The 14,671-nt window shown below is 39.5% G+C and overlaps 1 protein-coding gene across 11 annotated transcripts in view; it reads left to right on the top strand.

Moving 5' to 3' along the window:
• The window catches only part of SEMA4D (semaphorin 4D), a 106,400-nt gene that overhangs the window by 54,898 nt on the left and 36,831 nt on the right, over positions 1–14,671 (top strand). For all 11 annotated transcript variants that reach the window (XR_013179778.1, XR_013179777.1, XM_077171185.1 and 8 more), the window contains exons 2-5: positions 1,006–1,068; positions 9,022–9,408; positions 11,637–11,782; positions 12,952–13,014. Coding sequence is in view for 9 of the 11 variants with exons in the window: in XM_077171185.1 (XP_077027300.1) it covers positions 9,315–9,408; positions 11,637–11,782; positions 12,952–13,014 (303 nt within the window). In the remaining 2 variants the exon portion in view is untranslated. The remainder of the gene's footprint in view (positions 1–1,005; positions 1,069–9,021; positions 9,409–11,636; positions 11,783–12,951; positions 13,015–14,671) is intronic.

Here is a 14,671-nt window from a genome sequence, read left to right on the forward strand (position 1 = left end):
TATAGGCTCACCCTTACAGACAGACCTGCAGTATTGAGCTGCTTCTTGTAATTGTCTCTAGCCTGTTTATTTTGAGGCTTCCGTTTTCTGAGTCATTATAATCTTGTGGGACAAGAATGAAGCCTTCAGAAGTGCAGTGGAGATTTTATGTCAGGTGTACCATCTTAGCACTTGCATCTTTGGGAACCCCTTTACTATTGACTATAGTGAAATCTGCTCCAGCCCGTCCGGTGACCTGCATTTAAAAAACACTATGCCTTCACATGGCTCAGCCTTCTAAAAGTGCTTTGATGAACATTAGGAAATACATATGCTAAATACAGTCTGATGTAACAGTATTATGAGTCTGCATATTGGAAGCATGTAATGTAGAAGTGTCTTGGGATAAATGCTTTGTTGTGTTAAGTTGTGATTGCTTCAGAGTGGCCCACTCTTGATCTGTGATTACAGCAAAATAAATATGAGCATGCTGGATTTCATTGTCAATATCCAGAGCCACTTTCCTAAGCTGGTGCATAATGCAGTTCTTTAATAATGGAGGAAAGTGTTGGAACTGCTTTATATGAATTTAGTAAAGGTAGTTGTTTGTGGGGCTGGCTGGTGTCTTACCTCTCTCTAGTATATCCCGTACCAGCATGTGAGGGGTCCCAGACTCTTACCAATATCAGTAATTGCTACTGCAGTGCAAGTACTGAATAATTTTGTGCTGGGTAGATATCAGCCAGCTTGGGATAGGACAAACAAATTGAGTTTTAAAAGGGCTGATATGTCTGCTTTTTGTCAGGTCTGCTTAATATTTTTTTCGTGTTGAGTGCAACGTCAGGATCTTGGCTCACTGGATGCAAATGTACCAGTTCTGGTTTTTGTCAGGAATGCTTTACCCTGGAAATCTGGAAAATAAAAGCCAAACTTTCAAGGGAGGATTTATTATGATTCCCGTGTGAGAACTTGCCCTTGAGGATTATGTGGTACTGATGTCAAAGCCTGTTTCTTACCTCTTTTCAGAAAGGACGTTTTTCTGACTGCTTCCCAGCTCTGGAGTGTGCAGGAGGCTCCGAAGGGTGGCAGGTATGTACATTGAAACCAGAGGTACATCCCCACAGCAAGGGGGGCTGTGTTGGATTCATGCTGACTCTGTTACAGGTGTCCTTGTTAGCAAAGCAAATAAATGTGCTTTAAGAATAATGGGGACTTAGTGCATACTGAGAAATATAAATCAGGACTGGATTATAAGTTTGATTTATTACAATCCTTCGCTTCAAGACCAAAATACTTAGGAAACTTAGGAAACTCTGTTTTTACCTGTTACCACTAAAAAGTCATTTTCGTGGTTGCACCTTCCTATGTTGTGTTTTGTATGTATTAAGGGGTACTGGGCTTGTTTTTGGAGATGTTTGACTCTGAAGTGTTGCTGGACACCTAGCATAGTTTTTTTTAAGGCACACATACCTGTTAATTTAGACATGCAGGTACTTTCACATGTGCCATTAGTTGCCAAGGGGCATCTTCAAATAACTTCAAATTACTCATTCAGTCCTATGAGCCCAAGAAAAAATGAGAAAGAAACTCAGTGATATTTTTGATTGTGACAATATGTTTAAGTAGTGGGAGAAGATGAACTTCAGGAACTTTATATCTTGCTTGGTTTTAACTGCAACACTGTCACTGTCACAACCCAGGTTTAATATTTGGGAGTACCCAATCAGGCAGAAAAGGGTCTTAGAACATGCCCAGGGCAGCTCTTGAATTCTGTGTTTGGGATAACTCAGCATCCAAGTTAGCTCTTTCTTGTTGCTCTTTGAAGTTGGATCCTATTCCTAGAGATCTATCCACAATAACCTTAAAAATAAGAATTTTAATCTGTCTTGTCATTTTTTTTCCTGTAATACTTTATCTTCCTGTAATCTTTGCCCACAGAAAAAGAACGTAGTAGTGAAAGAACAGGAATGTGAGTTTAGAAAAAGTAATGGATCTCTAGCAGTGTCCCTCTGAAGATAAATTCTCTTTTTTAAGCACAAGCATTAGTTTCCTGAGGACTGCTTGATGACATATTTACCATGCAGAAAGAAAATACTGATTTGTGGCCTAGAACTGGGAATTTCTTTCCTCAGCATTTATATTTTACCACTAGTGCACATCCTCCAGCAGGCTTTGTGGTAGAGATAAAGACCACACCAAATTGTCTTAGGAATATTCATCTAATTTGTGATCATCTAGCAACTACAAAGTATTTTGGTTTCAGTTCAAAAGTCAAATAATCCCATGCTCTACATGTATATTAATCATAAAGGGCTACTGGTCTGCTAGTTTGAGGCTGTACCTTACCTCAGGAGAAGATGAATCCATATGTATTTTATAATAAAAAGATTGTAAATAATGATGTTTTGCATGAGACTGTATAAAAATGGCACTGTGCTTGAGGCTTGTAAAAGGGTGAGAACTAAAGCACCCTTTCTTCGAAAACTAAGGTCTGAAATTCATAAACAATGTAAATAAAACTCAGCTGTCAAAAGTAATTTGTGCACTTCTCACTTGTTGGAACCCAGGAAACTCCTCTGGCTGCCCTGGAGGACTCGAGCCCCTGCCCAGGGGGCTGAGAGACCTTGGCACAAAGCCCAAGACCCCTGTGGCTTTGATTTAGCCCTTGGAAAAAACAATTACCAACCTTTTATGAAGAATTATGAGCCACAAAAGTTTAAGTAGAATGTTAGTGAATTTATCACAGGGTGGAAAAATAGATTTTTTGGGGTTTTTAGCATGGGAGTTCAGGGGGCAAGATGGAGGAATCTGGGTGTGTCCAGTGTTTCTTCTTCTTTTTGGCCTCCATCTTCTGCTGTGATGTTGGCACTTTTAGATTGGTTTAGAGTAGAAGCTCACTGTCTGACATAGATGATAGGTAGTGCAAAGTAATTGTAAGTATTGTACATGTAGTTTTTAGTATAAAAAGATAACACCACCTCTGAGGGGGCAGACACAGTGCCTCTGACTGTCTGGCTGAGAGGACCTCAGCAGGACAGGAGAAAAAAATTTTATAGATAAGATACAATAAACAACCTTGAGACCAAGAAATGAAGAGTTCTGACTCCTTCTTTTACTGCCAGGCTGGGAAAAGAGACTTTCTAACATATCTCGGGGTCACTCTGAGCAGCTAGAGTCCCAAGACTCACTGTGTAATTAAAATTACCTAAAATACAAATATTGCTAACTTTTCCTTTCAGTTTTGGAAACAAAATGGAGAAAGAAAAAAACAGGTTTAAGCAAAATCTCATTGTTGGATTTCTCTGGTTTGTTTTTCAAGTATGGAGCCTTAGAATCTGTTCTAAAATAGGCATCAATAAATGTTAAAGCAGGCTTGTATTCTGTTAAAGCTTCAAAAGAAAGTTATTTAGGGAGAACTTGGAATTTATGCTGTCTGACAGCTGAATACTTTAACTCACCCTTTTCTGCTAGCGGAAGCAATTCACTCATAAATTTCCCTGTCTCCACATATTGAGCCTCATATCCCTCATCATAGTAACTTACAAGTTACTCCTTGCAAGTTTTGCAAATGTTTTCGGGTTTTTTGTTGTTTGTTTTCTTCTTTTTTTTTTTAATTATCTAAAAGTAGTGGGGTAGGCTGCCTGGCAAACCTGCCATGGCATGGTTGTTTCACTCTTGTAAGTGGGAAGGAAGGGTGTCTTGCAATTAGTTGTTCTTTACTCTGAGGTCCTCATTCTGCTGTCCCTGGACAATGTGTGATGTGACAGTGATTTTATAGAGAGGTAGGTAAGTACGTACTTTAAAGGGCCTTCCTTTAAGGAAGGTGGTCTTCTGTGAGTGTCAGCCTCACTGGGAGTGCTGACATCACCCGTGGTCATGGAGCTATGCATTGCTCGTGTTGGGGAAGAAAAGTGGGTGATAACATGGGAGAGTAAGTACAGAGTGGATGAAGGATTGCAGGGAGAGAGAACCCTGTGGAGGAGAATAAAGTGCAATACAAAAAGGGAGGAAAATCATAGAGGCACTTAGTATGGCTGGGGAATCATGAAGAGAGTGATGGAATTAGGCCAGAACGGCTAGTACGCCTTTGGTGGATCCTCTGTGATGGTAATGATCATTTCTTGGGAATCACAAGAGTCCCAGCTATGATGCTGTTTCTAGTGTGTTAATAAATTCTCCTGGTTTTAACCTTCATATACAAAATAAAACTAGATCCACTTAGCGGTTTATGTAATACTGAGCCAAACTGAGAAGTTGCACAATGCAACTAAGTGTTTATCAGAAGAAAAAATATTTCAAAACGAGTGTTGCAAAATTGGCCATTTTCTAGCTTTGAAATTCCAGAATCTGGCTAACTTGTGTGGTATTTGCTAATATATGATACACACTTGGATCCAGCTGTACCATGCTGATTGGGGAAGGAGACACCTCTGGGTTGCATTACTTATTGAAAAAAAACTGGGTACTGGCAAGGGTTGGGGAATTGACATCTCTGAAAGATGAAATTTTATGTTCACAAGTACTGCTTTGTGTGTACTTTGCCTCTGTGTCCTGGAGGATGAGAAGGATGACAGTCTCCTTCCCATGACTGGTTTTCCAGCTTCTCACACTGCATGACTAGCATTTTGCATTTTTCCAGAAGGTGGACTAAAGCGCTGCTTCTTTGATGCCCAGTGACACAGGTGATGTGAGAGACAGATGGTTTCTGATCTTCGTAACAGTCAGTATATGCCACTGCAACTCCCTGGTTTCAAAACTTGTGCTAGTATTCCTTACTAGCAGTTAAGCAGCCTGAAATTTTTCTAACAGCTTTGAATTTCTATACTTCAAGAGAGCAGAAGGTTATTTCTACCTATTTTTCTTTCCATGCATTACAATTTTACATGTCAAGGGGAATGTTCACAGCTTTGAGCTTCCAGCTGTGATCTGCCAAACTGACAGGAGCTGCGTTGATTGCTTCTGCAGTTGCCCTGTTTTTAGTCACCATAAGTACAAGCATCACAGAAAACTCATTTTGCTCCATTTCATCATTACACATTACAATGCTGATGCAAAATTAACATCAGAGTCCCTAAATTACGGATTTACTGATAATTTACCTCAGAAAATTTTTAACAGTTCTACAGAAAAGTAGACCTGTGGTCATTTTAATCAGAATTTAATTATGTAGCCAAATATTTCAGGTTTCTTTCTCCTTTACTTCTTCAGTGTACTTGTTTCCAAGCCAATTGTGGCTTATTTTTTTGGGACTAATGCTCAAAGTATTAGGAGACCTAACTTTTCAGAAATTCAAAGCACTCAGATCTAATCAAAGCTAGTGAACACTGATGGAACCGAGTTAATCTGGAAATGAGGCCATTGTCTAGGCCTTTTAATTTTTTTTTTTTTTTTTTTTTTTTTTTTTTTTTTTTTTTTTTTTTTTACTTTTCTTTCTTGTATGACTTGTGTTATGTAAAAAGAGGTTCCTATTAGATGATGAATGGCCTCTCAGTGGATGTCAGTGAAGGACTTACTCCAGATGATTTTCAGCACAGGGAAGGGAGGGGCAGAGGAGAGTAACTAAATTGAAGGCTAAATTAAAGGACAAGGTTCTGAGTGCATTTTCATCTCTATTTAAGTTACAGAAGTAAGAACAAAGTAGGTCTTGCACAATTGGGCGGGTAGTGCTCACCATAGTAATTTTGTAACATGCAAAATTTTGCCCTAGATCAAGTAATGTCTGACAAGTCAAATTTATTAATGTGAAAAAGGACCTTTCTTGCAATCCTGTACAATTGAAATGAAATCACAGATTTCCATTTTCTATATCCGAAGCAATTCTCAGTCCACACAGCAAAGCAGGCATTAAAGGATCCAGCCAGACCCTTTGTTTCCTTCAAAAGATAATGTAATTTGTTTCAAGCTTCACGTTGTCATTTTGCATTTACTGAGGTAGGCAAGCTGGACTAGAAATGTTATGTGACTATAGAAAACTCAGGATTTTCCTTTACTAGGGCTTATATTTGCTAATTCTATTTGAAAGTCCAAAAAATTTACAGGACTTCAGGAGTCTTCTCTGGAGTTGTCTCTGCTGTATTGTATTGTACATAACTGATAGCATTAAGGTGTCCTGGCTGTATCTTTAAAATAAATAAAAAATAAATTTAAAAATTACAAAATAAAATCAAGAGTTAACAGGGAATTGATTTTTACATGCAGTCTTTTCAGTAACAAAAGGTAGCATTAAGCAAAGGATTAGCTGTGTTCAAACTGCTGTTTTCCTCCTTACGTTTCTCTTAAAATAAAATAGCTAAACTGCCTGAAACTCAATAATTGAACTATTGTTCCCTTTTTAAACACTCACCTGTAAAGCTGTTTGCTTCCCTCAGAATATGTCATGCCTTATAACTCAGATGAGTGGGCACTTTCTAATGTATTGGAGAGCAAAACCTGGAATTGCTTATATATGATGATAAACAGGAAGGATGAAAGACACACAAAAAAGCCTAGTAAGCTTACCTGAAAACATTATTAAAACCCAAAACAATTAATACGACCTGCTACAAACAGTTGGATTTAATCCAAAGTGCTTACCAAGAGCAAAAAAAAACAGAAAAAAAATGAAGTTACAGGTTCAGCCTGAGCAAGTTACAGTCTTGTGTGGATTTTTTTCTTAGTAGAGAAGATATTTATAGAAATAAATGAGATTTCTAAATCTTCTAATCTTGCCTGTGATCATTTATTAAAGCAGGTGTAAACGCTTAGAATGCAGTTGCCCATCTTCTCCTTGGCCAGTTTACTTAAGATCCACTGGCTGCGCTTATTAGAGATTCCTTGCCTTTTCCTGCTTAAACCCAGGTCCTCCCAGAGGAATCTTGCTTGTGCTTAGGGATGTTCTTGCTCAGCTTTCCCCTAGTCTTTTACCTCTGTGTTTTTCAGGTACTGGTCCCTTCCTTTTCAATGTTACTAAGGATTTTGTAACCTTCTGTCCTGGGCTGATGCTGGCTGGATGCCAGTCTCCCACTCTGCTGCTCACTCACTCTCCTGAGCAGCTGGACAGGGGAGAGAAAATTTAAGGGTTCATGGGTAGAGATAGGACTGGTAGAGATTTCTCATCTAGTGTCATCATGGGTGAAGTGGGCTCTAATTAGAGATAAGAATTGAAAACATTACTAACATAATTAGGGCAGGAGTAGAATGAGAAGTAAATGAGAAGTAAAAAAAGCCCTTAAAAACAACTTCCACGACACCCCTCTCTCCTTCCCAAACTCTACCTCCTTACCCCAGTGGTACAAGAGGACAGGGAATGGGGATTATGGTAAATTCATCAGCCATGGTTTATCCTGCTGCTCAGGGGGAGGAGTCATTCCCCAGCTGCACTGTGGGGTCCCTCCCACGGGAGACAGTTCTCCATGAACTTCTCTGATGTGAGTCCCTCTCAAGAGCAGCAGCTCTCTGTGACCCACTGCCATGTGAGTCCCTCCCATGGACACACAGTCCTCCCAAAACTGCTGCAGCGTGGGGCACTCTTCCAGGGGGTGCAGTTCTTCAAGGAGAGGCTGCTGCAGCAGGGGAGCAGAGCCCCTCTCTCCACGGTTCTCTCACGGGGTCACAGCTTCCTGTAGCCTCCACCTGCTCCAGCCTGGGGCTCCTCCATGGGCTGTGGGTGGATCCCAGCATCCCTGTAGACCTCCATGGGCTGCAGGGGCACAGCTGCTTCACCATGGGCTGCACTACAGGTGGCAGGGGAATCCCAGCTCTGGTGCCTGGAGCACTTCCTAGCCCTTCTTCACTGACCTTGGTGTCTGCAGGGCTGTTCCTCTCACATGTTCTCACTCTGCTCTTTTCTGCTCACCACTAAAACTGTTCTACCAACTGTGTTTTGATTTCTTCTTAAGTATGTCATCACGGAGGCATTACCACCATTTGTAATTGGGCCAGCCTTGGCCAACAGCCCTTCTTTCTTTGGAGCTGCCACAGGTTGGGTCTACTGGATGTGGTGGAAGCTTTTAGCAGATTCTTCCATGAGCCACTCATGAAGCCCACCTGCTACCAAAACCAGGCCATGCAAAATCAATACACCTTCACTTGCCCTCCTGCTGGATAACCTCTAGGTACTACAGTTGTCTTATATTGTAGTGTCTTTTACTAGAGTCACCTCGGTGTCTCAGGGAGTGGTGGCACGGTGAAAATCTAGCATCTTGTGCTGTGCTGCAAAGGACAGCATGTTTTTTTCATCATCACCCCAAGTGTACAGGCCTCAAAACCTGTTCAAGTAATTTATGATCAAGTAATTTATGAATGCACTCACTGCATCTGGAGTCTTCACCTAGGAATGGTTCTAGGAAGACAGAAGGAGTGGAGACTTCTGGAAGATGATGTAGAAAGCAGTGAACAGTTTTATTTATTAGGACAGGCCTTTCATGGTCTGAGAGTAATAGTTGACTTGAAGACGCAGTGACTTTCATGGTACTTTCATGGTTTTCACTGTTGAAGTGTTTTCTCTCTTAATTTTTGTATGGAGTGCATTGGCTCTTCATTTCTGTAGCTGTGTTTTTACCCCTTGCACACCACACACCTTGAGTGAGTTAATGGCATTATAGGAAACTTCACTAAAAAAAAAGACTTCTGCAAGATCCCAAGTATGGGAGGTACAGCAGATTGTGTAACTATTCTTAGTATTAATGCTTTACTTCTCGTGTTCTTTGCTCTGGAGTACTAGTGGTTTTTGTTATCTTTCTTTATTGTTTGTTAGAGAGGTGGGATTTTCTTTGACACACTGTTGAAAGAATAGACTAGAATCAAGTTTTGTGCATTAAGCATAATTGACAATTCAAAGTATTTACACTTGAAGTTCTAGTTTGAAATGATTGCTTTCAATTATTGCCATTTGCCATGTAATGTGTGTCTTGTTTTTAAGAAAATGATCTTCGCCAATTAACATATTTTGTGTCCAAATTAAGATATGCAGACAGCTGTAGAAATAGTGCAACATCAGTGCTATTTTTGGCAGTATTTAGTTTGCTTTCTCTTCTATTTCTTGCTTCCCTCCTCTCTCCACAGCATCATTTATTTCTCTGGTGAAACAGAAGAATGCACTTAATCACACTTCTCAGCAGCTCTGCAGCCTGTGGAGCATGTGGGCAGTCTCTGTATGCAGCATCCTGGAAAATGTGCGTTCTCTTGAAGTGATCTGCTGAAAAGCACGTACTTGTACAGTTGTTCCAGCCTCCCTTGTTGTGTTGCTCTCAAGAGCTGAAATGCCTGGTCTCTAATACTCCCTGGGGTCTCCATTTCATCTGCCAAAGAAACGCTACCTGCTGCAGTTATCCAGTGAACCCCGAAGAGCACTGAAGATGGCTCTGTGTGCTTTTTATGCTGTTTGGGGTTTGTTGCTAGAAGTGGCAATAGCATTTGGCCCAGTGCCAAGGATCACTTGGGAACACAAAGGTAAGAGCAGAAATTTAAATATTGTAACATGGGACATTGCCACATCCTCAGGGTTTCTGTGGGATTTGAAGCTCCCTGAGGTGTTAGGTTCTTTCAGCTAACTTGCTGAATTGGTCAGGTGTTGCTACTTTGCTAACCTTATGAAATTCGTCGGATCAGAATATTCAAAAGTCATTCAGGCACTGGGGTTAACTGATTTTGGTTCCTTCAAGCAGCTTTGAAAACAGCTTTTGAAACAGAGGAGGAATTCCAAATTTGGCTTTCTCAGCTGAAGGATATTGCAACTGAAACTTGTTTCAAGAGAAAACCCCAGTAGGTGTATTTCATTTTAAACAAATTATTTTTACCTGGAGTCGGAATACATTAGCAAAATGCACCTCTGTGGCTAATAATCTGTTTTGACACCAAGCTGTCTTGAGCATTAAATAAATCAACAGACAAAGGAAAAATCAACATTTGGCCCTCTTTCAACAGCATTTTATGGTGTCTCAATATGAAAGTCTTTCACAGAACAATGCTTTTCTTGCATTTGAAATTGCAGCATGTATTTGTAATCTCCCAATACAATAATAAGAAGTCTGCAAATATAAGTGCAAAGAGGAGTAATAGAAATCAGGGGATCCCTAGCTTTTGGTTTAATAATTTAGCCTGAGTCGGAAAAGAACTTCAGAGCAAAGCCTGTAAGTAGTTATTTATGAATATATGAATATATTTTCCCCTTTTTCTGCTCCTAATCCCCCATTACCTATGTGGCATAGATACTTTAAGAGATTTTGTCTCTTGGTCCTTCTTTAACGTAAGCAAGCAGCAATTGATTACTTTACCAAGTGTACAAAAACTGAACAAACTCAAACAAATACATTGGCTGTATAATGAAGCAATCTTAAATAAGGATGTTAAATTCTGAGCAGACATTCTGTAGGAAAAGATAGATGGAGATTAAGAATGTAGTAGGAATAAGGAGATTATGGGATGACTGTTTTTCTTGATGGTTAGTATAGCAATTTGTGAGTTGCTGACACAGCCTTTCAGAAAGGGTAGCCTACACAAGGCTTGCAGTTTCTGCTTAGACTCCTTGATGCTTCTATCTTGTATTTAAAATTTGGCAAGTTGCTATTTAATGGTATAGTAAGGTACTGCCGACTCACATCCAAATTAGTCAAAATAAAGGAGTTTATTTTAATTCCTGCTATTTCTTTCTCTGTCTGCTGAAGATTGTTGCATTTAAATGTTGGATATCTGCTTTGAATAGGAGAGGGAACTTAGTTCAGCAGAGTTGCATTAACCACCAGTTCATCCATTTTGGGAAAATTTTCCTGCCAAGTAAAAGATTTCAAAATCACATGCTTGAGAATCTAGTTTAAAATTAATGTTTCTGGAGTATTACAATTGGAAGTAATAGTACATTGTTTTCATCTGTATCATTAAATCAATAATTAATGCTTAATTAATCTTGTGTCTTCATGTACAAAGCTTTCAGTCATTCTTACATTACAGTTGTACATTCAGAAAAAATACCCTTTTGTATTACTCAGTTTGTGTCATCTTTCTTCAAGCCATTCTGGTCCATTCTACACACTTCCTCATTCCACTGCCTTTTCTCTCATATCTCCCTCTTTTTCTTGTCTTATTTCTATTCATCTTGATTTTTCCCTCATGCTGTTATTTTGTGTGTATGTTGTGTATTTAATCTCTGTTTTCACTTCACAGTCAGCTGCAAATGGTTTGTTATTTGCTTCTGTGTCTTCCTTCTGTTAATCAGTATGCTGAAGAGTTGTCTTAAGGTGCAGGATATTTTGTTGGATTTGTTCAGGATGGTTGCAAAGGGATGTGGTGACTGGCCTGATTTTCCACAGTAGATTGGTATATGGAAAGGAGAAGGTGAGGAACAATCTGATAGTGGATGTGGAAAATACAAGTTTAGAAAAAGCAAGTAGGAAAAAAAATGAAGAAGTGAGTTACAGGGATCACCACAAAAGGAAATATTTGAGCATTTGAAATTGAATGAGAAAGTCGGGATGAGTGATTTTATGTTGGTGGAAGCTGCTGTTTCTGCTGAATCAAGCTTCTTGAGGGGTCCCTTGTCTTTTACATGGGTTGTCTGAATTAACCTTTGTTGTTTTCAAGTTTTCCAACAGCTGTTTAGACAACTTAGAAAAAATTACTCATGAGGTTGACCCTAGGTGATTGTTTGTTCATGAGGTGCTATTTTTTTTCCATTTCAACAGAGGTCCAGCTAATACATTTTAATGACTCAAAAGTGTCAAACTATTCAACCTTGCTGTTAAGTGAAGACAAAAACGTTCTATATGTAGGAGCCAGGGAAGTGATCTTTGCCTTAAACGCGGTGAATATTGCTGAGAAGCAGCACGAGGTATGCCTTTTAATACATTATCCTCCAGGTAAAAATGGTGCTCCAAATTTGACTTAATTTCCTGATACCTGTACCATTGCATTTTAGACAAATAGGTGCCTAAAAGAGAAATTGCTCTATATGTTCTACTCCAGTATTATTTCTGGAAGATTTTACAGACTAAAAAAGAGTAAGAAAGGAGAAGCTGGATATCAACAAGTAATTGGAGATCTCCTTGGGTATTTTCTGCTTGGGAGAAGGATGGATGAGAAGAACTGTGGGTATCACCCACAGTGGTAGTTCTTACATGTTTTCTTAATATCAGGAGTGGGCCATTTTCTATTAATCTGAGTCAAAAAGTAATCTGAAACTGGCAAATCTTGGGCTTACTCAGAGCAGGCTGCAGAATGTGCTGCAAAAGAAGGCCCTGTCCTTTCAATCTCATCTTCTGTTTGGTGTTTAGGTGTGTCTGCACAGCAAGTGGTGGTGCAGACAGGTCTGATCAGCTCACTCAGAGAAGTATTTTGAATATGTTTGTGCTGGTTTCTCAAAGTAAATTAGGCCAGGCAGAAGTCTGCTACTGTTATATTGCTTCCAGGTCCTTCCCAGGCTCCTGCTTTTCATCCCGTCAGCAACACAGGCTGACATGTAGAGGTACAGCATGGACTATCACCTGGGGTGCTTTAGAAGTTGCTTATATGATTTTTAATCCGAAGAACATGTTCATGGGTGGTGGGCACTTTCACCAGCATATACAACATAATTGTAAAGTTGTACTCAGTATAATGCAAATTAGTCCAGTAAATTTTCTTTGATTCCTTTCCCCCAAGTGTTTTTTATTCCAGTGTTAATGAAATAGAGAAGTACTTCAAATTGAAAAAATACTTAAGTCAGTTACAGCTGCATTTCCCTAATGCATATGCTAATGAAAAGTTCATTAGCCATTTGTGGGGAATCATCATTATGAACCTGGAAGATGGTAGTTTAGTTCTGATTAAGGCACATGGATTTCAAAATGTCACCTCCCTGGGAAAAAATGGTTTTGAACCATTTCTGAATGCTACTTGCAAAATGTCTTGCATTTCCTGTAGATGGGGTTGCCTTTTCTTGTGTGTGTTACTGCAAGACTTTCAGACCTTGCATTGACTTAAAGTACAATGTGCTTTTTTGTTGCATGTTTTTTGACTTAGTTACACTGGAAGGTCACAGAAGATAAAAGGACTAAATGTGCAGTTAAGGGCAAATCAGAACAGGTATGTACTTTTATTGAAATTTGAGAAAGATCTTGCACGTTTCCCTTCAAGAGGAATGACATTGAAAGAAGAAAGTCTGCAACTGTTTGAAATTAAAATTTCAAAACCATCACCTAAATTTTTTAAATTAACTTGAGTGTTAGAAATTTCAGCATGCTTAGTCTTTTTTTTAGTTCATTACTTTTCTTGTTGAATATTATTTGAATGTTTGAAAATCTGAACACACCCTAATGTATGCTTAATGTTAATGTTTTTTCATTAAGATGATAAAATAGTATTACTGTCACTGAAGTAATTGGTAGCAACTGTTGTGTTTTGTTATTGCAATAATTCCTTCACAGCATTTGATTTTACTGAGTGAATGATTAATTTTGTGTGCTTTGCTTTAGGGCACATAGGGGTTTTTATTAGGCCAGTTTATTTCTTTGCTAGCTTTGTGTATGCGTATTTTGTGTTGCTTGGCAGGTGTTCCACTTGTGGTGTGACTCAGACAGCTCAGAGGGCACCCTAGCAGCCAGACCTCCTGTCAGCTTGGCAGGATCCCCTGGTGCTTCTGGGAACCACTGATTCCTTATGAATGCCAGGGCACAGGCTGGCCTGCTCGTCTTGCCTCTCTTGCCTGTTTGCTTGGGGTAGTTGACTGTATGTGAACGTACCATTCTGTCTGTGTAACACCACTTCATTTAATGATGCAGTAAAGCAAGGATTTGCTGGGAAAGACTGATGCTCAGGCCTTTAACACAGGTTTTAAAGTAGAAGTCTGCAAGTCCTCTGAATACAAAAAGCAGATCTATTCTGCACTTGGAGGGATGTGATCCTTGAACGTGCAGCCTGTTTAGTTCGCGCTCTTAAAAACCCCCAAACGCTGTGTCCAGGGCTGATAGTTATCCTGTGTTCGTGTGGTTCATCAGGATGGGAGTGGGCTGTCTCCCTTTGACTTGCTGCTTCTTTTCCTTGACTGACCACTGATGACCCTCAGTACATTATTTGAACATGAGGTATGACAGATATTTAAGGTGTGTTTCCTCCTTGTCTACCTGTGCAGAATAGGATCAGAGAATACTTGTATTTTATGGATCAGTTGTGGTTGGTATTAATAATACTAATACTCAACCATGATGAAAATGGGATATAAGTTTGTCTTGTGCATGAGCATATGTTTAGCAGACAAGTGTGTGAATCTCCAGAAGTCCTCTCAAAAATTATTGCTGGGGTATAATAGACCCCATAAATATGTACTTTGATAGAGCTCTGAATATATTTTATTTTCTCCTGCTCCCAGTTTAGTAGCTCATACTTTAGCAGCTAGCCATGCTTTTTCCTCACTTCTAACCTTCTACTAGTCCCATTTATGGTGTAGCTATGGTGTTTTGCACAGTGTAGTAGTTCAAAAGGGTCAAGGTATTAAGCCACTACTGCTATTTCTTAAACTTAAATGGGCAGTTCTCTCCCCCTCCCATCAGCACTGTACTGTACAATGCCAGCAGAAAGCATTCATACGGCTGTTCAAGGACCTTATCTGGAAGAAAGCATTCATACAGCTGTTCAAGGGCCTTATCTGGCAGAAAGTTGGTTTTACACTCTTCCCCCTGCTTTTTTCTCCTATACAGTCACAGAAATACCTAATTTGTCTCATAAGAAGGAATAGTAAGGTCAG

This window comes from Agelaius phoeniceus, chromosome Z (genome assembly GCF_051311805.1).
Source record: "Agelaius phoeniceus isolate bAgePho1 chromosome Z, bAgePho1.hap1, whole genome shotgun sequence".
Taxonomy (NCBI): Eukaryota; Metazoa; Chordata; class Aves; order Passeriformes; family Icteridae; genus Agelaius; species Agelaius phoeniceus.